This window comes from Rhinoraja longicauda, chromosome 1, assembly GCF_053455715.1.
Source record: "Rhinoraja longicauda isolate Sanriku21f chromosome 1, sRhiLon1.1, whole genome shotgun sequence".
Classification (NCBI taxonomy): domain Eukaryota; kingdom Metazoa; phylum Chordata; class Chondrichthyes; order Rajiformes; family Arhynchobatidae; genus Rhinoraja; species Rhinoraja longicauda.
Window position 1 is genome coordinate 127,653,720 of NC_135953.1, and position 25,105 is coordinate 127,678,824.

Genomic DNA, 25,105 nt, shown 5'->3' on the forward strand with positions numbered 1-25,105 from the left:
TATGTGACATGAGCAATATTCAATCAGCCACCCACAGTATATCTCCCAACAGAAGCAAGAATAGATATGTGAGGGGCAACACATCCAATATTGCCTGGGTTACACTATCAGCTACCATACATATAACCAAAGATAGACACAAAAAGCTGGAGTAACTCAGCGGGTCAGACAGCTGGAGAAAAGGAATAGGTGACATTTCGGATCGAGACCAATCTTCAGATTCGAAACGTCACCTATTCCTTTTCTCCAGAGATGCTGTCTGACCGGCTGAGTTACTCCAGTTTTTTGTGTTTATCTTCAGTTTAAACTAGCATCTGCAGTTCCGTCCGACCATGCATTTAACTTTCATTCAACTTTCATCTCCAACTGGTCAGTTCCAATTATTGGCAATGCATTTTATGATTTTCACAGAGGGCTGAGGGAGGGGTTGTTGGTGATGGAACATCCCCAGGTTGTTGTCTTCCATAAAATACATGCTTCATTAATCTTCTCCAACTGTGCCAGAAATGTCTGTACTTTAGAAGCATCTTCGAGGAGTGGCTTGTTATTATATAATCTAGGCAGTTCATCCAGCCATTTAGATTAAACTGCAATATATTAGAAAGACAGAGGGGACTGTTTTGGCTTCATGTGTGAATGGAGATGACAGCCGGTCTTTTTTTTCTCCTTAAGTATCTGTACTGCAGAGATACCCTAACTATGTATACTGCAGAGAATTGTTATTTAAGGAGTTGCTGCCTTACAACGCTTGCAGCGCCGGAGACCCGAGTTCGATCCCGACTACAGGTGCTTGTCTGTACGGAGTTTGTACGTTCTCCCCGAGACCTGCGTGGGGTTTCTCCGGGATCTTCGGTTTTCCTCCCACACTCCAAAGACGTACAGGTTTGTAGGTTAATTGGCTTGGGTTTGTATACTTGGTATAAGTGTAAATTGTCCCTAGTGTGTGAAGGCTTGTGTTAGTGTGCGGGGATCGCAGGTCGGTGGGCCGAAGGGCCTGTTTCCGCACTAAACTGAACTAAACTAATTTCTCTCCGCAGGTCTTTTTGAAAGCCGCTGTCTCGGTCGGTGACTATGCTTCAGCAGCTGCCACAGTCTTCGTGGTTGACAGGTTTCTATACTGGGTCGATGCATCCAGCAAACTGCTGCAGGTCGCCAAGGCCTTGCACAGTCGCTGCGTGGCAATACCAATCGCGCCACAGGTGGTTATTCGCCAAGCCCGAGTCTCTGCAAATTCAGGTGACGTCACTCCTGTTGATCTTTCTCAGTGTTTTCGTGGCTAAACTCCAATTAACAAGTACTTGACTAATCAAGAGGACATTTTGTTCTGTTTGTGATGTGGAGGGGAGAGGGAGAGGGAGAATGACATTCCTCTGAGCATAGTGCCATCTTTTCAAACCCACTGCTGACCCTTTGAAGAGGCACAAAGGCGCCGAAAGAAAAGGGCTTGGAGCTAAAAGGGTAGAGTGATTGTGAATGGGTGTGGAAAATACTAATTGGTGTCTTTGATGTCTCATAAATGTACCCTGGCGATTTCAAACGAGGGATGTCTGAATTGCTATACTTCTGATCAAGAGTTTAATACAACAGATTAGTTTTCTGTCAGATTTTTTCCCTATCTCTTTCATCACATTCACTTATTTTTTCAGCATGGCCACTTGACTAACACACAATGCAACTGCTGGCCTATTGAAGTAACTCAATATGTTTTAGCACACTCCTGTAGTTACCTGAATTGGAGAACGTCCCCACTGCTTTGTTGTCGTTACCAAACTGAGAAGTGTCTGACGTCACTATTAAATACATTGATCCCAATTTGGTGATTGCTTTTGTTCGATCTACAGCTAGGTAAAAGCCTACTTAAAGCACACGATGAAAGGTCGCCGCAAAGAACCTATTCAAGCTGCATCCAGTTTGAGTTAAAGATAGACAAACAAGGGGAATAAAAATGGATTATACCAAACTCTCATTTATCAAGATAATGGCCGAGAATTCCACAGAGTTGCTCACTATCTGTGGAGGCCAAGTCAATGGATATTTTTAAGGCAGAGATAGATAGATTCTTGATTCGTACGGGTGTCAGGTGTTATGGGGATAAGGCAGAATGGGGTTCGGAGGGAGGGATAGATCAGCCATGATTGAATGGCTGAGTAGACGATGGGCCAAATGGCCTAATTCTGCTCCTATCACTAATGAACTGGTTGATTACCCACTAAGCCTGCTCTTATCTTGACTGGATGCCTTGACAGGAATATCTGGAAATAACCCGTCTCCAAGGTGATTGGAGCAACAGAGGCCTTCCCATTGTCAATCCGTGTGAAATGCTTTGAGAGCTTGTTAAGACTGGACTAGGCACAAAAAGCTGGAGTAACTCAGCGGGACAGGCAGCATGTCTGGAGAGTCTCTGGACTCTCTGTCCAATCTCTGGACTGGCTGTCAAAGGGTCACAGAGTTGTACAGCACAGGAACGGGACCTTTGGTCACCACAACCACGATCATTTTGCACATCTACATGAATCCCATTTTCCTTTATTATGGTTTTTGCCTTCTATGCCCTATTCATCCTCCCTGTCCAAATGCCACGTCAATATAGTAATTGATTCAAATACACCACCTCCTCTTAAAATTAACCACACTCTGTGTGTGGAAGAAAATTACTTTTCCCTCAAAACCCTTTGATACTCTTACCTCCATCTTAAAATTACCGCCTCTTGCTTTTGAAACCGTAACGATCGTGAGAAGATTTTGATTCCCTACCTATGTATGCCTCTTGTAATCTAATATATTACTGTCAGATCACCCTGCAGTTTCCATCACTCAAGGGAAGACAAGCACAGCCTTTCCAATCTCTCACCATAACTAAGGAATTCCAACCAGACAACATTCTGGTGAATCTCAGGAACTACAGATTCCGGTTTACTAAAACTAAGACCCAAAGTGCTCGAGTAACTCAGTGGGTCAGGCAGCATCCATGGAGTGCATGGATCGGTGACATTTCAAGTCTGGACACTTTATTCAGGCTGATTTGGGGGAGGAGGGAGGTAGGGGTTGGGGTGGGGGTGGGTGAGGGGGGGGGGATGTAAGAGGAAAACTGGAAGAGACAAAGTGTGGCAGGTGATAGGTGAACACAGGCGAGGGAGTATTGGATAGGCAGATGCCATCTTCACTACCCTATCCCATGAGGCCTTACGCATGGAATTGTGCACTTGGATCTCTCAGGCTCTTTGTTGATCGACACTTATTTGTGCCCTACCTTTTACTATATTCTACGCCTATTTGACTTCCTAAATGTGCTTCACTTCACACTTATCCGGGTTAAATTCCATCTGCCAACACACCACCCAACTTTCCAATTGTATCCACGTCTTGTATAAGGCAATGGCAGGATCTATATCCTGCTGCACCCTTAGGTAATCTTAATATTAGTATCGGTATTAGTTTATTTCTGTCACATACTAAGATAATGAAAAAAACTTTGTTTGCATGCTATCCAGTCAAATCATACTAGACATGAGTCCAATCCCGTCATACTAAAGTACAACAGGCAATGCAACGAGAAAAATACCAGAGTGTAGAATGTAGTGTTTACAGCAATATAACAATAAAGTTCAGAGAAAGTACTGATCTTTAAAAATGTGCAAGGGCCACAATGAGGTACATTGGGAGATCAGAAGTAAATCCTTAGCTGATGACAGCAGGGAAGAAGCTGTTTTTGAATCTGGTGGCTGTGTTTTAAACTTTTTCCGTGATGGGTGGGGGGTGGGAGGTGGAAGAAGAGGTAAAGACTGCAGTTTCAATGGTCCTTGATTATGTCAGTTGATTTCTTGCACAGCGTGGAGCGTAGATGCAGTCAGGAGAGGTTGGTTTGTGTGGTGGAAGGGGATACTTCCACAGGTTTCTGTAATTTCTTCTGGTATTGGGAAGAGATGCTGCCAAATAAGGCTGGGATTCATCACGTTGGAAACTTTCTATGCTGCAGCTGTTGAAGTTGGTAAGAGCCATTGGAGACATCTTCTTCATCACTAATTTTCATGTAGCCCATGTCAGATTTTCCCATCATATACCATACATTCACACCCAAATCAGTAATATAGTGAATATCACCAGCAGCAAAGGTCCTGGCATTGATACCCGCGGTACACCACGAGTCACAGAGCTCCGATCAGACAAACATTCTTTATCACCTTACCATCTGCGTCCTATCGCCAAGCTAAATATGGATTCAATTAGACAGCTTGCCTTGGATTCCATGTGCCTTAATTTTCTCGTCCAGTCTACCATGCTGGACATTGTCAAATGCCTTACTAAAGTCCATGCAGATAACGCCTAGTGCCCTGCAATTTTGTGTATGTCTCTGTCATAGATTCATATAGCATGGTAACAGGCCCTTTGGCCCAACTCGTCCATTCCAACCAAGGTGACACATCTTAGTCCCATTTTCCTGCGCTCGGCCTATATTCATCTAAACCTTTCCTATCAATAGACAATAGGTGCAGGAGTAGGCCATTCGGCCCTTCGAGCCAGCACCACCATTCAATGTGATCATGGCTGATCATTCTCAATCAGTACCCCGTTCTTGCCTTCTCCCCATACCCCCTGACTCCGCTATCCTTAAGAGCTCTATCTAGCTCTCTCTTGAATGCATTCAGAGAATTGGCCTCCACTGCCTTCTGAGGCAGTGAATTCCACAGATTTACAACTCTCTGACTGAAAAAGTTTTTCCTCATCTCTGTTCAAAATGGCCAACCCCTTATTCTTAATCTGTGGCCCCTGGTTCTGGACTCCCCCAACACTGGGAACGTGTTTCCTGCCTCTAACGTGTCCATGTATCTTTCCAAGTGTCTTTTAAATGCTGTTATAATACTTGCTTCAACTATGTCCTCTGACAGCTTGTTTCTGATAGCCTCTAAGTGAAAAAGTTGGCCCTCGGTTCCTATTAAATCTTGCCCCTCTCATCTTCAACCTATGTTCTTTGTGCCTTGATTCCGCTATCTTGAGTAAAAGACCATGCATTAACCCTATTGATTCTCCTCATAATTTTATATGCCTTGCCCCAAGGCTCAGGCCTTGAGTTTTCACAAGTTCCTCATAAATCTTTCCAGCTTAATGACATCCTTCCTATAGCAGAGACCAAACCTGAACACAACGCTCCAAATGCAGCCTCACCAACATCTTGTGCAACTGTAACATAATGTCCCAATTTCTATACACAACACTCTGACTGATGTAGCAAGAACATTCTTTACCTCCTTGTCTACGTGTGACGCCACTTTCAGGAAACTCTGTGCCTGCAGTCCTAGCTCCCTCTGCACCACAACACTCCCCAGGGCCCGACCATTCACTGTGAATGCCCTGCCCTTGTTTGACTTTCCAAAATGCAACACCTCACATATATCAGCATTAAACTCCATTAGCTATTTGCCAACTTGCCAGCTCAGCTGATAAAAATCCTACTTTAAATAATTAAATTAACTCATGTAGGTTTAAACATTCAAATTTACCTAGAAATCACATGTCTCCTTCACAGCAATTCCTATCCATTGAACGTGCACCAGGTCTAATTTTGCACAGGTTTATTGTTCGTGCTGGGAAGTTGGTCGAAGTTTGTCCTCCATGTTTGAACCCAATAAGTGTCCAAGCCGGCCAGAAAATTCCTGGCAATCAGCTGCTCTGGAATTCCGTACTTCTGAACTTGCACACTTATGCGGGTGTCTTAAACCTCTGAGCACACACAGAGCTACAAGACCGCAATTCATTTCTGTGGATTTAACTCTCAACAGCCTGGAGAAGTGAAAGCAGTCTTGGGGAGAATGTATCTAAGATTGGAATGTCTTCCCACATTACCTCACTCCTCCCAAGTGGTCGAGTCAATGGATGGGTCAAATGCCATCTCAAGCCGACACAGACTACAGGCTTCCTCTGGACCATTTCCTCCTGACTTGCAACCATTCCTGCGAATCCTACGCATACTGGAGAATCGAAATGAGTAATAGTTTACGGAACTGTATGCAGAAAAGGAATTTCACTGTACCTCGGTACATATGATAACACAGAACCATTCAACCATTGAAATGCACCCTGCCTCCTTTGCACCCGAGATTCAGTTTAGAGTACCAGTCTAGATTTTATTCTCAATTCACTGGAATGGGTCTTGAACAAAGCACACTGACACTGAGCTAACAAGCCTCACCTACTTCATTCAATTGATCAGATCCTAATCCTTTGAGAGCCACAGCACTGTAAAAATAGGAAGCTGCAGGGAAGGAGAGACTGGGGCACGTTTACATTTCTAAGTGGCTGGGTACAGAACAATCTGGTGTAATTTTGTGGACTAGTGTCAGTTCCTTTCTTAGACAGGTAATGTGGAGAAAACTAGAGGCAGTTTATCTTTATAACAAAAATCCACACTTCAAAAGTAACTTAATGTGTGAAGGACTCTGGAACATTTCTATATGCCAAGGTGTTGTGTATTATTAAACACATAAGATTATAATTTTAAAGCAATATAAAACCTTTCAGCATGCTTTTAAAGCAATGAAGCACTGTTGTCGTGGAATCGCTGCCTCAAGCAGGCAGCCAGCATCATTAGGGAGCTACAACACCCAGGCCACACACTCATTTCACTTCTGCCATTAGAAAGAAGGTGCACGGGCCTGAAAACTAACATTCAGGTTCAGAAACGGCCTTTAGGCTGTTAAACACTACAACCTTCAAATAAGCTCTGAACTACATAGACTATTCTTGTTATTATTGCACGATTATTGTTTGGTTTTTATGTGTACGTATGTTTGCATGTGTGCGTGTGTGTATATGTATATATATATATATATATATATGTGTGTGTATATATATATATATATATATATATATAGTATAAGAAAATAACTGCAGATGCTGGTACAAATCGATTTATTCACTAAATGCTGGAGTAACTCAGCAGGTCAGGCAGCATCTCGGGAGAGAAGGAATGGGTGACGTTTCGGGTCGAGACCCTTCTTCAGACTCTCGACCCAAAATGTCGCCCATTTCTTCTCTCCAGAGATGCTGCCTGTCCCACTGAGTTACTCCATCTTTTTGTCCCTCAGACTGACTATATATATATATATAGATAATATATTTAGAAAGGAACTGCAGATACCGGATTAAACTGAAGATAGACACAAAAAGCTGGAGTAACTCAGCGGGACAGGCAGCATCTCTGGAGAGAAGGAATGGGTGATTCGAGTCGAGACCCTACTTCAGACTCTCGACCCAAAATGTCGCCCATTCCTTCTCTCCAGAGATGCTGCCTGTCCCGCTGATTACTCCATCTTTTTGTGTCTACCTTCTATATAATATGTGTATATGTTAGTATGTATATATATACACCCACTGAACTTTTTTTTCTCGTTTATTATATTGTTTACCGTGCACTATGTTTACATAAAAATCTGGAGTAACTCAGCGGGACAGGCAGCATCTCTGGAGAGAAGGTCTGAAGAAGGGTCTTGACCCGAAACGTCACCCATTCCTTCTTTCCAGAGAAACCAGCGTCTGCATTTCCTTCTTACACATACTATGTTTACATATTCTGTTGTGCTGCTGCAAGTAAGAATTTCATTTTTCTATCTGGGACATATGACAATAAAACACTCTTGACTCTTGACTCCTGTGATGTTATAAACACAGCAGTCTATTTCAATTCTGCAAGAACCCTTAAATAACAAGGAGGCAAATGAGCAGGTCAACTGGTTAAGATCCGAGGTTAAATGAAAAATAGTTACTGGGCAGGAAAAACTTCCCTGCTGTTCTTCAGAAGAGTGCCAAGAGAGACGGACAAGTTTTGGTTCAACATTTCTTCCAAAAGGCTGCACCTCCGCAGCACTCCCTCAGCACTGATTGGAAAGTCCACCTGGATTATAGGTGTTGGGTTGTGGATCTACTCCTGACACAGAATCATAGAAACATAGAAAATAGGTACAGGAGTCGGCCATTCCACCCTTTGAACCAGCACCGCCATTCAATATGATCATGGCTGATCATCCAGAATCAGTAACCCGTTCCTGCTTTCTCCCCATATCCCTTGATTCCGTTAGTCCTAAGAGCTGTATCCAACTCTCTCTTGAAAACATCCAGTGAATTGGCCTCCACTGCCTTCTGTGGCAGAGAATTCCACGGATTCACAACTCTCTATGTGAAAAAGTTTTTCCTCGTCTCAGTCCTAAATGGCCTACCCCTTATTCTTAAACTGTGACCTATCCAAGACCACCTTTGAGCTACAATAAAGCAGAAAACCTTTGATAGTAGAATAATATAATGCCCAAAGTAAAAAGAGATAATCAAATAACGTGGACCTTAAATATATTACATAATCCATTGCAATGAACAGTAATATTTCCAGGTCTATTGATTTATGTTGAGATAGCTGATCTTGAAAGGGCTTGCAGGGTTCTGTAATCTAGATTTAAGGCACCTACATATCATATTCATCATATTTGGTGCCTCATATTGTAATCATATTATTATTTCTTCTGATTTAGAAGACCATTTGGCCCAGCAAGGCTAAGCCAGGTCAAGGCAGTTCCATTGCCTCACTTATTTCTCTGTGACGTGTTTTCTATCACATGCCTATCAAATCAATCCTGAATCTCCTGCGACTTAATTACATTGGAGGCAATTCTGAGTAGCCGATTCACCGGCCAATTAACATGTCTTTGGGATGTGAGAGTAAACTGGAAGCACCCACATACATGATCATGCAAACGCACATTGCTGCACTGGTGGGTAAGGCAAAGCAGCGTCTTTACCACCTTAGACAGCTGAGGAAATTCAGAGTGTCTCTGAGGATTCTTCATTGCTTCTACTCTGGGGCTGTAGAAAGCATCCTGTCCGACAACATTACAGTCTGGTTTGGGAACATCTCTGCCCAGGACAGGATGGCCCTGCAGAGAGTAGTGCGTTCGGCAGAACGCACCATGGGAACTACACTCGTCCCCCTGCAGGACCTATACATCAGGAGGTGCAGATCCAGAGCCAGCAAAATTATGAGGGACTGTTCCAGATGCTACGGTCAGGCAAACGCCTCCGCTGTCACGCTGTGAAAACGGAGAGGATGAGACGGAGTTTCTTCCCACAGGCCATCAGGACTGTCAACTTTTATAACTCCAGAGACTAAATTTTTGTCTACACTATAGTAACTTATTAACTTTATTTATATGCTGTAACTGTAATTCTTTTTTGTGCACAATCCGCAGGCATTGCCACTTTCATTTCACTGCACATCGTGTATGTGTATGTGACAAATAAACTTGACTTGACTTGACTTGACTCCATACAGACAGCATCGGAGGTCGGGAGCAAGCTCGCGTGACTGAAACTCTGAGGCAGTGACATGACCTCCCACAACATTGCACTACATTGCTGCATGACTCTGCCACCATCTTACACACCAGCTCTGTTCATTTTCTCAATACTATTGTCTGCAGGGGTGATTTTTTGCAAAAAAAAATACTTGCAATGTTATTTCTTCATAAATAAATGTCATTTTTTTCCCCAAAATTATTGACAGGTAAACTTCTGAAAGCCGAATATATCCTGAGCAGCCTGATCAATAATTATGGGGCAACAGGTTAGTGATACCCTTTATATGAAATATCTTACGTCTGCTTTCGACAGACATACATAATTAATTGTTTTGACGTTTTAGTTTTAGGAATGTATAGATAAATTATAAATAATTCCAAAAAATAATTGCAAACAGGCATACTGTAAATAGAACAGGAAAACAATAAAGCTCCTTACTGCCTTTATTTACCAATACAGCAATTAGTCTGATGTTGGACCAAATGATCATCTCAGTTTTCAGAGAGCATACGTTATTAGATTCTTACCTCCAACTGCACGATGGTGCAGCGGTAGAGCTGCTGCCTTACAGCACTTGCAGCAGCGGATACCCGGGTTCAATCCCGACTACGGAGTTTGTACGTTCTCCCCGTGACCTGCGTGGGTTTTCTCCGAGACCTTCGGTTTCCTCCCACACTCCAAAGACGTGCAGGTTTGTAGGTTAATTGGCTTGGCGTAAGTGTAAATTGTCCCTACTGTGTGTAGGATGGTGTTATTGTGCGGGGATCGCTGGTCGGTGTGGACTCGGTGGGCCGAAGGGCCTGTTCCCGTGCTGTATCTCTATAAACTAAAACTTCCCAAAGCAAGCCTTAATTCCTTGATTTTGTTTGATTTCCTAGATCAGAAATCTCACCTTAACAGGTACCAATGGATTTTGTTCATTATCTTGAGGCTTTTTTTTATTATGCATGGTACTGAGGATTTTTATTTTCACGCACACAATTAATTACATGTAATTACAATTTACATGTGGAGGTGACTTTCCAAGCTCTGTCATTCTCCACATCTCACCAATGTCCACCACCACCCCAGCCCTCTTCCCTTGCATTATCAAGCAGGGCTTCACTTGTGACCATGTAACCACAGGCAAGCCCTCTGGCACTTCTTGCTCCACTGTATGTTTCTGGCACACGGTGTTCATGTGCGTGTCCCACCACCAATCAAACTCCATCCACTCATAATCAACTGCAAAGTTAACCTCTCCCATCAAGGCAGGCTTATTTTGTTTAGTTTGCTTTAGAGATACAGCGCAGAAACAGGTCCTTCGGCCCGCCGAGTCCGCACCCACCAACGATCCCCGCACACTAACATTATCCTACACACACGAGGGACAATTTACAATCTTTACCAAAGCCAATTAACCTACAAACCCGTATGCCTTCAGAATGTGGGAGGAAACCGAAGCACCCGGAGAAACCTCATGTCTCGGGGAGAACGTCCAAACCACGTACAGTCAGCACCAGTAACCAGGATTAAATCTGGGTCTCTGGCGCTGTAAGGCAACAGCTGAGTTGCCAATGCAAAGTTAATCAACTGCATGACAAGACTGATCAATGGATATTGTGCTTGGTTTTGCTATTCATTTCTCCACTGTTGACTGACATTCAGGCACTTGGGTCTACGAGAACAAGACTGATTGCACACTGGTGCAGGCTGTCAGCATTCAGATAAGGGGACAAATTCTACAAAAGCTCGGTAAGATTTCCAGCACTTGACTCAAGGTTTAATATGTTTGTCGTGCTGCTGAATTGGATCAACGTATCTTGGTCGGGGTTTGTGAGTAAAGGGTGAGTCGGTGCATCCATCTGGCACTTTTAATGAATGTTAAATGGTCCAGTCTCTTGTGCTCATACTGGCCTGACCCATACCTGAAGATGTGTGTAGGAAGGAATTGCAGATGCTGGTTTAAACCAAAGATACACACAAAAAGCTGGAGTAAGTCAGCGGGTCAGACAGCATCTCCAGCTTTTTGTGTCCATCCATTCCTGAAGATGTTCTTCTTTATACATCTTCCTTGTAAAATGCCTGACTGCCTTCACCCATTCTGGTCAGACGAAATAGTGTTTTCTTTCCAAATATGAGGAAACACGAAAAGCCAATAGATGTACCAGTTTACATTGAATGGTAAAAAGAATTCCACATGAATGAATGAATGTTTATTGGCCAAGTATGTACACATACAATGAATGTGCCTTGGCGCTCCGCTCGCAAGTAACGACATGAACATACAGTAAACAATTAAGAACAAAGCATTAAACATTAAAACATTAAGAATATAACATTACAGTTTATACATGTGAGTAAAATAAACCAGAGCCAAAAGAGCCTACAGACATTTGGTTATTGAGTAGAACTATCACTCGTGGAAAAAAGCTGTTTTTATGTCTGGCTGTGGCTGCTTTGACAGTCCGGAGTCGCCTTCCAGAGGGAAGTGCTTCAAAGAGTTTGTGGCCGGGGTGGGAGGGGTCAGAGTTGATCTTGCCTGCTTGCTTCCTGGCCCTTGCAGTGTACAGTTCGTCAATGGGTGGAAGGTTGCAGCCAACAACCTTCTCAGCTGTGCGAACGATCCGTTGCAGCCTCCGGATGTCGTGCTTGGTGGCTGAGCCAAACCAGACCATGATGGAGAAGGTGAGGATAGACTCTACGATGGCAGTGTAGATTTGGACCATCATTGCCTGTGGCAGATTGTGTTTCCTCAGTTGCCGCAGGAAGTACATCCTCTGTTGGGCCTTTTTGACTGTGGAGTCAATGGTGGCCCCCCATTTAAGGTCCTTGCAGATGATGGTTCCAAGGAACTTAAACGACTCCACAGATGTGACTGTGGTGTTGTTGATGGTGAGTGGGGGGGAGGGGAGGGGGAGCTCTCCTAAAGTCTACAGTCTTCAGTGAAAGGAATGCTGAATCTTGCTGGATTTGTTTCTGTCATTTCAGGGTTGTGGTATGAGGCTGCGGAGTTGATCTGGGCCTCCATAGTGGGGTTTTATGAGCTTCCTCGCCCAGATAAAAAGGTCTGTTTTGATTTTTTTTTCTTGTCTCATGTATTCTAACCCTTCTGTCCTCCCCTGACAGTGCGGCCCTTTACTTGAACATCCCATCAGGTCTGAACGGCAGCTACACTCACTGGCCCTGGCACAGAACAAAACAACCATTCCCTTCAAACGTGCTGCGATTTCCACTGGGAAAGAGCAGCTTACCCCTTGGCTCTGTGAATGATAGCATAGCCTTGGCAACTCACACATGCCTTGTCGGCCTTGGCAGTGATTGTGCCTGGAGGCAGTCAGGCATGAAGGGCACTTTAGATGTTGAGGCAACTTCAAGTCAAGGCAAGTCACGTTGAGTTTCATTGTTAGACTGTACACATATTGTACACATACCGACACAATAAACCAGTTGAATAATGGGCTTCTTTATACTTCATACTCCAATAGTGAGGTACAGGTACCATGAACATCCATGGTGGCGCAGCGGTAGAGCGGAAAGTTACATTCCCTTATTAGAGAAATCAATTTTAGGAAGAAAGCTTTCCTGTGAAACCTCCACAATCATTTCACAAGAAAAGTTCGCAGTCCCGGAAATGGGAGCAGCTCACTTTCTAAACAGTACATTGTGCAGAAAATTTGTTGCCCAGATTGGAAACTCTGCAAAGCCTGGCAAACATAGCTTGTAACTTGTACTAAATAGATGCAAGAGACTGCAGATGCTGGAATCTTGAGCAAAAGACAAAATACTGGAGCAGGTCAATCAGCATCTGTGGAGAGAATGGATAGGCGATGTTTCTGGTTGGGACTCCAATTCAGACTGACTGTAGGATGGTGGAGGAAACTGGGAAAGGGAGAAAGGTTAAGGGCGGCACGGTAGCACAGCGGTAGAGTTGTTGCAGTGCCGGAGGCCCGGGTTTGATCCTGACTACGGGCGCTGTCTGTACGGAGTTTGTACGTTCTCCCCATAACCGCATGGGTTTTCGCCGAGATCTTCGGTTTCCTCCCACATTCAAAAGACATACAGTCATGTAGGTTAATTGGCTTGGTGTATGTGTAGGTTGTCCCTAGTGTGTGTGGGATAGACAATAGACAATAGACAATAGACAATAGGTGCAGGAGTAGGCCATTCAGCCCTTCGAGCCAGCACCGCCATTCAATGCGATCATGGCTGATCACTCTCAATCAGTACCCCGTTCCTGCCTTCTCCCCATACCCCCTCACTCCGCTATCCTTAAGAGCTTTATCCAGCTCTCTCTTGAAAGCATCCAACGAACTGGCCTCCACTGCCTTCTGAGGCAGAGAATTCCACACCTTCACCACTCTCTGACTGAAAAAGTTCTTCCTCATCTCCGTTCTAAATGGCCTAACCCTTATTCTTAAACTGTGGCCCCTTGTTCTGGACTCCCCCAACATTGGGAACATGTTTCCTGCCTCTAATGTGTCCAATCCCCTAATTATCTTATATGTTTCAATAAGATCCCCCCTCATCCTTCTAAATTCCAGTGTATACAAGCCCAATCGCTCCAGCCTTTCAACATACGACAGTCCCGCCATTCCGGGAATTAACCTAGTGAACCTACGCTGCACGCCCTCCATAGCAAGAATATCCTTCCTCAAATTTGGAGACCAAAACTGCACACAGTACTCCAGGTGCGGTCTCACCAGGGCCTGGTACAACTGTAGAAGGACCTCTTTGCTCCAATACTCAACTCCTCTTGTTATGAAGGCCAACATTCCATTGGCTTTCTTCACTGCCTGCTGAACCTGCATGCTTCCTTTCATTGACTGATGCACTAGGACACCCAGATCTCGTTGAACTCCCCCTCCTCCTAACTTGACACCATTCAGATAATAATCTGCCTTTCTATTCTTACTTCCAAAGTGAATAACCTCACACTTATCTACATTAAACTGCATCTGCCATGTATCCGCCCACCCACACAACCTGTCCAAGTCACCCTGCAGCCTTATTGCATCTTCCTCACAATTCACACTACCCCCCAGCTTAGTATCATCTGCAAATGTGCTAATGGTACTTTTAATCCCTTCGTCTAAGTCATTAATGTATATCGTAAATAGCTGGGGTCCCAGCACCGAACCTTGCGGTACCCCACTGGTCACTGCCTGCCATTCCGAAAGGGACCCATTTATCCCCACTCTTTGCTTTCTGTCTGTCAACCAATTTTCTATCCATGTCAGTACCCTACCCTCAATACCATGTGCCCTAATTTTGCCCACTAATCTCCTATGTGGGACCTTGTCGAAGGCTTTCTGAAAGTCGAGGTACACCACATCCACTGACTCTCCCCTGTCAATTTTCCTAGTTACATCCTCAAAAAATTCCAGTAGATTTGTCAAGCATGATTTCCCCTTCGTAAATCCATGCTGACTCGGAATGATCCTGTTACTGCTATCCAAATGCTCAGCAATTTCGTCTTTTATAATTGACTCCAGCATCTTCCCCACCACTGATGTCAGACTAACTGGTCTATAATTACCCGTTTTCTCTCTCCCTCCTTTCTTAAAAAGTGGGATAACATTTGCTATCCTCCAATCCACAGGAACTGATCCTGAATCTATAGAACATTGAAAAATGATATCCAATGCTTCCACTATTTCTAGAGCCACCTCCTTAAGTACCCTGGGATGCAGACCATCAGGCCCTAGGGATTTATCAGCCTTCAGTCCCATCAGTCTACCCAAAACCATTTCCTGCCTAATGTGGATTTCCTTCAGTTCCTCCATCACCCTAGGTTCTCCGGCCCCTAGAACATTTGGGAGATTGTGTGTGTCTTCCTCAGTGAAGACAGATCCAAAGTAACGGTTTAACTCGTCTGCCATTTCTTTGTTCCCCATAATAAATTCCCCTGCTTCTGTCTTCAAGGGACCCACATTTGCCTTGACTATTTTTTTCCTCTTCACGTACCTAAAAAAACTTTTGCTATCCTCCTTTATATTATTGGCTAGTTTACCCTCGTACCTCATCTTTTCTCCCCGTATTGCCTTTTTAGTTAACTTTTGTTGCTCTTTAAAAGAGTCCCAGTCCTCTGTCTTCCCACTCTTCTTTGCTATGTTATACTTCCTCTCCTTAATTTTTATGCTGTCCCTGACTTCGCTTGTCAGCCACAGGTGTCTCTTACTCCCCTTAGAGTCTTTCCACCTCTTTGGAATAAATTGATCCTGCAACCTCTGCATTATTCCCAGGAATACCTGCCATTGCTGTTCTACCGTCTTCCCTGCTCGGGCCTCCTTCCAGTCAATTTTGGCCAGCTCCTGCCTCATGCCCCTGTAATCCCCTTTGCTATACTGTAATACTGACACTTCCGATTTTCCCTTCTGCCTTTCCATTTGCAGAGTAAAACTTATCATGTTGTGATCACTGCCTCCTAATGGCTCTTTTACCTCTAGTCCCCTTATCAGATCAGGATCATTACACAACACTAAATCCAGAATTGCCTTCTCCCTGGTAGGCTCCAGTACAAGCTGTTCTAAGAATCCATCTCGAAGGCACTCTACAAACTCTCTTTCCTGGGTTCCATTTCCAACCTGATTTTCCCAGTCTACCTGCATGTTGAAATCTCCCATAACCACCGTAGCATTACATTTGTGACACGCCAATTTTATCTCCTGATTCAACTTGCACCCTATGTCGAGGCTACTGTTTGGGGGCCTATAGATAACTCCCATTAGGGTCTTTTTACCCTTACAATTCCTCATTTCTATCCATACGGATAATGTTAATGTGCGGGGAACACTGGTCGGCGCAGACTCAGTGGGCCGAAGGGCCTGTTTCCGCTCTGTATCTCTAAATAAACTAAAGGTAGGCGGGGTGGGACAAAGCCTGGCAAGTGATAGGTGGACACAGTTGAAGGGTTGGGTGCGGAGGGGAGAGGAGAAAGTGACAAAGGCTGGCGATGAAAAGCAGATGTAAGGGTGGCAGCTAAGGATATAAAAGGAAGAGTGAAATGTAAAGCCAGAGGGGGGGACATAGGTGAAAGGGGAAATGGGGGACTCCGAGATGGGGGAGGTGGGAGATGAGTGTATGTAGGAGGGTTAAGCAGCAGGATAATGGGAATGGTGGGAGAAGTGTGTGCACACCAGCGTGTGGGAGGTTGGGGGAAGGGAGGGAGAAGGGGGAATTGAGGAATGTGACTTGAAATCAGAGACTTCAACAATTTAATGTTTTCAATATTCAGACCATTGGTAATAACTTGAAACCCACGTGCATAGTCAGAGTCACACAGCATGGAAGCAGGCCATTCAGTACAGAAGGGTCTCGACCCGAAACGTCACCCATTCCCTCTCTCCTAGATGCTGCATGACCTGCTGAGTTACTCCAGCATTTTGTGATACCTGGCCTTTCAGTCCAAGTCGTTTATGCTGACCGCGATGCCCAAGCTAATTCCCTTTGCCTGCATTTGGCCCATATCCCTCCAAATCTTTTCTTTCTATACATCTGTCCAGGTGTGTTTAAACATTGTAATTATATCTGCCTCTACACTTTCCTCTAGCAACTCATTCTGTATATTCACCACCCTTTTGCATGAAAAAGCTGCCCCTCAGATCACCTTTTAAATCTTTTCCCCTCTCACCTTAAATCTACGTCCTCTAGTTTTAGACTCCCTTACCCTGGGGAAAATGACTGTAACCATCCACCCTGTCTACATGCCTCGTGATTTCATAAACCTGTATTAAGTTATCCATCAGCCTTCAATGCTCCAAGGAAAGAAGACCCAGCCTATCCAGCCTTTCCTTTTCACTCAGGGGGTTGAAATGAACTGTCGGCACAGATGATCTCAGGAAGGGTGGGGCCCACAATGGTCCATTGTTGGCCTGGGAAGGTGTGATAACAAGAGGGATATAAGGAGAGAAGGGAATGCTGGCCGGGCAAGAGGAACTGCACACAGTACCAAGAGTTTGGTCTTACCAATGATTTATACAGTTATAACATGACCTCCGTCTCCTGCACTCTGTGCCCTGAACGATGAAGACCAGCATGCCACCTTCAGCATCCTATGTGCTGCTTTCGGGGAACTATATGACTCTACCCTCATGTCTCTCTGTTCGACAACACTTTCCACGGTGTTGCCTTTGACAGGTTTAACTTACCAAACTGCAAAGATGGCTGCGCAAAATGCAAGTGCCATGGAGGCAGCAGGAGTGGAGATGCAGTGAGGAGTAGTGGTGGACAAACCAGCCCACAGAGAGAGAAGCCAGTCAGATAGGGAGCAATGAGGTGGGAGGCCCATCAAACCAAGAGGTTGTGTAGGAACGAACTGCAGATGCTGGTTAAAATCGAAGAGACACGAAATGCTGGAGTAACTCAGCGGGACAGGCAGCATCTCTGGAGAAAAGGAATGGGTGACGTTTTATATATCTTTCATTCATTTGTTCTCTATCTCTCTACTTCGTCTATATCTCTCGAAATATGGCCAGTTCATTGGCTATATTTAAGAGGGAGTTAGATGTGGCCCTTGTGGCTAAAGGGATCAGGGGGTCTGGAGAGAAGGCAGGTACGGGATACTGAGTTGGATGATCAGCCATGATCATATTGAATGGCGGTGCAGGCTCGAAGGGCTGAATGGCCTACTCCTGCACCTACTTTCAATGTTTCTATGTTCCCTTTCCCCTTACTCTCTGACTGAAGAAGGTTCACGAACCGAAACATCACCCATTCCTTCTCACCAGACATGCTGCCTGTCCCGCTAATTTACTCCAGCATTTTGTGCCTATCTTCAAACCAAGGGGTTGTCGGAAGTTGGGATTAAACATTATTGCCTTTATCATGTATCTGTATGCTGTGGATTGATATCATGTATGGTCTTTCCGCTGACTGGTTAGCATGCAACGAACGTTTTTCACTGTACTTGGTACACAAAACAATAAACTAAACTTAACCCACACATGAGGAAAACTTTGTCATTATACACAGTGTACAAGTTGTACCAGTAAATATCTTGATTAGCACAGGTGATTCATGATATCTTGGTTACTACGGGTGTCAGAGGTTATGGGGAGAAGGCAGGAGAATGGGGTTAGGAGGGAGAGAATCATCAGTCATGATTGAATGGCGAAGTAGACTTGATGGACCGAATGGCCAAATTCTACTACTATTCCTTTTGACCTTATGTCCTTACAAATATGTCAACTTCTCCTCTTTCTGGTTCCTTCCACAGATTTGTGGAAAATCAAACTTCAACAGCAAATTTGACCACATTTGGAGATAATACTAATTATGCAAAATATTTGTGATTTATAGGGAATTTCTACGTCATTGGGCATTTTGGCTGACCTGCTAGTTTCAATGAGTGATGGGGATTTCAAACGCTTTAAGAAGGACCCTCAGATGGACTTGGTAAATATACTTAACTGTTATTACTTCTGCCAGTGTATGTGTAACATGTTCACGAGTTATGTAAGGAGGCCAATGCTACACGTATTAGTCTAGTCTAGGGTCTAGTCTAATAATAATAATAATTTGTTATTATAAATATTGATCATTATTAATAATTAATACTGGATTAAGTATTATTTCTTCTCTGAATAGTGAAGGGTGCTGATTAATCTCTCATTTTATTGTTTCTTCGAGTGGTGTTTTAGATGCAGCAGAATCAGTAAATTTGCATGCATTTGAAACTAAAAAATTTGACCCAGCAAAATGAGACCTGTGAGGCCAGAGAGACTGTTAATCAAAACACTTTACTAGTGAGGACCAGATAACCCTTCTGAAAAATTAGGAAGAGGATCCACAAACTGCACAGAGATAAAACCTCCATATTAAATATTGTTACACACAGTGCAGATACTAAAGCCGCTGCCTCACAGCGGCAGATTCCCAGGCTCAATCCGGATCTCTGTGTGAAGTTTGCACGTCCTCCCTCCAACTGTGGGGGTTTCCTCTCAGTATTGGGGTGGTGTGGCGGCACGGTGGCACAGCGGTAGAGATGTGGCCTTACAATAGACAATAGGCAATAGGTGCAGGAGGAGGCCATTCGGCCACTTCGAGCCAGCACCGCCATTCAATGTGATCATGGCTGATCATTCTCAATCAGTACCCCGTTCCTGCCTCCTCCCCATACCCCCTGACTCCGCTATCCTTAAGAGCTCTATCTAGCTCTCTCTTGAATGCATTCAGAGAATTGGCCTCCACTGCCTTCTGAGGCAAAAAATTCCACAGACCCACCACTCTCTGACTGAAAAGGATTTTCCTCATCTCCGTTCCAGCGCTTGCAGCGCCAGCCAGAGACCCGGGTTCGATCCCGACTACAGGTGCTGTCCGTACGGAGTTTGTACAGTCTGGCCTGTAGTTCCTTAGATACTTTCTACTTCCCTTCTTAAACAAAGGAACAACATTGACCACTCTCCAGTCCACCGGACCTTGCCTGTGCTGTGGCTAGAGAAGAAACAAAAGATCCTCATTCAGGTCCCCACAATCACCTCTGTTGCTTTCCTCAATAACCCGGGATAGGCCCTGGGGACATTCATCCACCTTAATGCTTTTCAAGAGCATCATAGAGGCATAGAGTGATACAGTGTGGAAACAGGCCCTTCGGCCCCACTCGCCCACACCGGCCAACAATGTCCCAGCTACACTAGTTCCACTTGCTTGCGCTTGGTCGATATCCCTCCAAACCTGTCCTATCCATGTACCTGTCTAACTGTTCCTTAAACAATGGGATAGTCCCAGCCTCAACTACCTTTTCTGGCAGCTTGTTCCATACACCCACCACCCTATGTGTGAAAAGGTTACCCCTTGGATTCCTATTAAATCTTTTCCCCTTCACCTTGTACCTATGTCCTCTGGTCCTCGATTCCCTTACTCTGGGCAAAAGACTCTGTGCATCAACCCGATCTATTCCTCTCATGATTTTGTGTACCTCGAAAAGATCTCCCCTCATCCTTCTGCGCTCAAGTGGTTTTGCAGATAGTGAAGATGGCTGATCCAATTGATCCAGATCCTGCTGCAATCATTCAGCCAGCCTACTCAACCTCTCCCTATAGCTCACACCCTCTAGTCCTGGCAACATCCTCGTAAATCTTTTCCGAACCCTTTCAAGCTTGACAATATCTTTCCTATAACATGGTGCCCAGAACTGAACACAATATTCTAAATGCAGTCTCACCAACATCTTATACAACTGCAACATGACTTCCCAACTTCTATACTCAATACTCTGACTGATGAAGGCCAAAGTGCCAAAAGCCTTTTTGACCACCTTATCTACCTGCGACTCGACCTTCAAGGAACCATGCACCTGTACTCCTAGATCCCTCTGCTCTACAATACTACCTAGAGGCCTACCATTTACTGTGTAGGTCATGCCCTAGTTCGACATCCCAAAATGCAACACCTCACACTTCTCTGTATTAAATTCCATCAACCATTCCTCCGCCCACCTGGCCAATCGATCCAGATCCTGCTGCAATCATTCACAGCCATCTTCACTATCTGCAAAACCACTAACTTTTGTATCATCAGCACGACCTCTTTATCAATCTCAAAATGCCCCAGCGATTTGCATTATCTACATTGATCTTGATGTCCTCCAAGTCCATCCCTCCTGCATTTATCCGATTAAGTCCTCAAAGAATTCTCTACCCTTCAGTGAGATCACTCTTCATTCCTCTAACTCTACAAAACAGAGCTCTAACCTGCTCAATCTTCCCTCATATGAGAAACCAGCCATCTCAGGACCAGTCCACCTGAACAGTCTGTCCTTCATGAGTCTGAAGAAGGACCCCGACCCGAGATGTACATCAGTCACTGAAAGTAAGCATGCAGGTACAGTAGGCAGTGAAGAAAGCAAATGGCATGTTGGCCTTCATAGTGAGAGGATTTGAGTGTAGGAGCAAGGAGGTCCTACTGAAATTGTACAGAGCCCTAGTGAGACCGCACCTGGAGTATTGTGTGCAGTTTGGTCTCCTAGTTTGATTCTTGCTATTGAGGGAGTGCAGCGTAGGTTCACCAGGTTAATTCCCAAAATGGCGGGACTGACATATGATGAAATAATGGATCAACTGAGCTTATATTCACTGGAATTTAGAAGGATGAGTGGGGATCTTATTAGAAACATATAAAATTCTTAATGGATTGGACAGGCTAGATGCAGGAAAAATATTCCCCATGTTTGGGGAGTCAAGAATCAGGGATCACAGTTTAAGAATAAGGGGTAGGCCATTGAGGACTGAGATGAGGAAAAACTTTTTCACCCAGAGAGTTGTGAATCTGTAGAATTCTCTGCCACAAAGGCAGTGGGGGCCAATTAAATACATGTATTCAAGAGAGAGTTGGATGTGGCTCTTAATGCTAATGGAGACAAGGGATATGGGGAGAAAGCAGGAATGGGGTACTGATTCTGGATGATCAGCCATGATCATATTGAATGGCGGTGCGTACAGGCTCGAGGGGCCAAATGGCCTCCTCCTGCACCTATCCATTCCCTCCACAGATGTTACCGACCTGTGGAATTACTCTTTGTGTAGGAAAGAACTGCAGATGCTGGTTTAAATCGAAGGTAGACACAAAATACTGGAGTAACTCAACGGGACAGGCAGCAAGGATTGGGTGAAGTTTTCGGGTCGAGATCCTTCTTCAGACCGATGTGTTTTGTGTTCTTTCTGTTTTGCTCAAGATTCCGCCCAAGATTCATTTTGCTGAGTTACTCCAGCATTTCGTGTCCATTTTCCGTGTAAACCAGCATCTGCAGTTTCTTCCTACATTATTATCTGAATGGTGTCAAGTTAGAAAAAGGGGACGTACAACGAGATCTGGGTGTCATAGTGCACCAGTCACTGAAAGGAAGCATGCAGGTACAGCAGGCAGTGAAGAAAGCCAATGGAATGTTGGCCTTCATAACAAGAGGAGTTGAGTATAGGAGCAAAGAGGTCCTTCTGCAGTTGTACAGGGCCCTAGTGAGACCGCACCTGGAGTACTGTGTGCAGTTTTGGTCTCCAAATTTGAGGAAGGATATTCTTGCTATTGAGGGCGTGCAGCGTAGGTTCACTAGGTTAATTCCCGGAATGGCGGGACTGTCATATGTTGAAAGACTGGAGCGACTAGGCTTGTATACACTGGAATTTAGAAGGATGAGAGGGGATCTTATCGAAACATATAAGATCATTAAGGGGTTGGACACGTTAGAGGCAGGAAACATGTTCCCAATGTTGGGGGAATCCAGAACCAGGGGCCACAGTTTAAGAATAAGGGGTCGGCCATTTAGAACGGAGATGAGAAAAACCTTTTTCAGTCAGAGAGTTGTAAATCTGTGGAATTCTCTGCCTCAGAAGGCAGTGGAGGCCAATTCTCTGAATGCATTCAAGAGAGAGCTAGATAGAGCTCTTAAGGATAGTGGAGTCAGGGGGTATGGGGAGAAGGCAGGAACGGGGTACTGATTGAGAATGATCAGCCATGATCACATTGAATGGCGGTGCTGGCTCGAAGGGCCGAATGGCCTACTCCTGCACCTATTGTCTATTGTCTATATCCACCCCATCACTTTATGTTCATTAACTATGGCGGGATGTGAAAACATGCATTTCATGTTGTATTCAGTGAGCACATTAATGCAGCCTGATGTTCTGATTGTTTCCCAGATTCTGGTTGAGGAGTGTGCTGACCGACTCCTGTCATCTGCTGAAGCAAGCAAACTGGCTGCCGTGCTCAGTCAGTACAATCCACTCTATGTGCTGACAAACCTGGTGAGTATGCAACATGAAATATCTTAAAGACAGCCACAAAATGCTGGAGTCACTCAGCGGGAAAGGCAGCGTCTCCGAGGGAAGGAATGGGTGATGTTTCGGGTCGAGGCCCTTCATCAGACTGGGAGTCAGGGAGAGGGAAACTAGAGGTGTGAAAAGGGACAAAGAACAAATGATTGAAAGGTATGGAAAAGGACAAATCGAAGCCAGCACCGATGATCAAGGAAAGGTAGAGCCCACAATGGCCCACTGTTGGCTGTGGAGAAGGTGAGAATGAGTGGATACAAACAGTGAAACTAGCAGGACGGCCAGGGTGGGGGATGGACAGAGAGAAAAGGAATGCAAGGGTTACTTGAAATTAGAGAAATCAATAATCATACCACTGGTTTGTAAGCTGCACAAGCAAAATATGAGGTGTTGATCCTCCAATTTGCTTTTGGCCTCACTCTGACAATAGACAATAGACAATAGGTGCAGGAGAAGGCCATTCGGCCCTTCGAGCCAGCACCGCCATTCAATGTGATCATGGCTGATCATTCTCAATCAGTACCCCATTCCTGCCTTCTCCCCATACTCCCTGACTCCGCTGTCCTTAAGAGCTCTATCCAGCTCTCTCTTGAATGCATTCAGAGAATTGGCCTCCACTGCCTTCTGAGGAGGCCCTGGACAGAAAGGTCAGTGTGGGAATGGGAAGGGCAGTTAAAGTGTTTAGCAACTGGGAGATTGCAAAAGCCACGGTGGACTGAGCGAAGGTGTTCAGCAAAGCGATCTCCCGTGTCTGCACTTGGTCTCACCGATGTTTTGGAGTCTGCACATGGTCTCACCGATGTTTAGGAGTCCACACCTAGAACAGCAGGCTTGCTGATATATAGGAGCTAATGGGCAAACTCAGTGAGCTGTCATCAGAGTTTCTGATTTGCATGATCTCCATGCAGTCTGAAGAAGGGTCTCGACCCGAAGCACCACCCATTCCTTCACTCCAGGGATGCTGCCTGTCCCGCTGAGTTACTCCAGCATTTTGTGTCCATCTTCGATTTAAACCGGCATCTGCAGTTCTTTCCTACACATGAAAGATGTTAAGTTACTTTAAAATCTACCCATATTGCATTAATGTGACAAGTTTGCAAAATGATTCCTTTGGGAGAACACAGCTCAGATATAGGCCAGGATTTATTCAATATCCAGTCAGTCCAATACCTTGAAACTGTTACTGATAAGAGCAACAAACTGAAATGTGGCGTGAGTCAGTGGCAGCCTGGAACAATTCTGAGGCTGGGATGATGACTGCAATATGAACTTGACTTCCATTGTGCCAGCATGTCAAATCAACACGTGTTTATTTTCATATGTCAAGGGTGCCAGGGGCTATGGGGAGAAGGCAGGAGAATGGTGTTGAGAGGGAAAGCTAGATCAGCCATGATTGAATGGCGGAGTAGACTTGGTGGGCTGAATGGCCTAATTCTGCTCCAAGAACTTATGAACTTATATAACATATAACAACTAAACCTTTGTCCCTCAATTCTGAAGCTATGTCCCCTTGTTGGAATCTTCCCCACTCTCAAAGGGAAAAGCCTACCCACGTCAACTCTGTCCGTCCCTCTCAAAATTTTAAAAACCTCTATCAAGTCCCCCCTCAACCTTCTACGCTCCAAAGAATAAAGACCCAACCTGTTCAACCTCTCTCTGTAGCCTAAGTGCTGAAACCCAGGCAACATTCTAGTAAATCTCCTCTGTACCCTCTCCATTTTGTCGACATCCTTCCTATAATTTGGCGACCAGAACTGCACACCATACTCCAGATTCGGCCTCACCAATGCCCTGTACAATTTTAACATTACATCCCAACTTCTATACTCGATGCTCTGATTTATAAAGGCAAGCATACCAAACGCCTTCTTCACCACCCTATCCACATGAGATTCCACCTTCAGGGAACAATGCACAGTTATTCCCAGATCCCTCTGTTCCACTGCATTCCTCAATTCCCTACCATTTACCCTGTACGTCCTATTTTGATTTGTCCTACCAAAATGCAGCACCTCACACTT

At 44.7% G+C, this 25,105-nt stretch overlaps 1 protein-coding gene across 1 annotated transcript in view; it reads left to right on the forward strand.

Annotated features, from left to right (window-relative positions):
- alpk1 (alpha-kinase 1) overlaps nt 1–25,105 on the forward strand; it is a 75,178-nt gene that overhangs the window by 27,434 nt on the left and 22,639 nt on the right. Inside the window, exons 3-8 of the mRNA XM_078412507.1 lie at nt 1,038–1,236; nt 9,545–9,604; nt 10,987–11,073; nt 12,310–12,386; nt 18,619–18,714; nt 22,953–23,057. Coding sequence (XP_078268633.1) covers nt 1,038–1,236; nt 9,545–9,604; nt 10,987–11,073; nt 12,310–12,386; nt 18,619–18,714; nt 22,953–23,057 — 624 coding nt within the window. The remainder of the gene's footprint in view (nt 1–1,037; nt 1,237–9,544; nt 9,605–10,986; nt 11,074–12,309; nt 12,387–18,618; nt 18,715–22,952; nt 23,058–25,105) is intronic.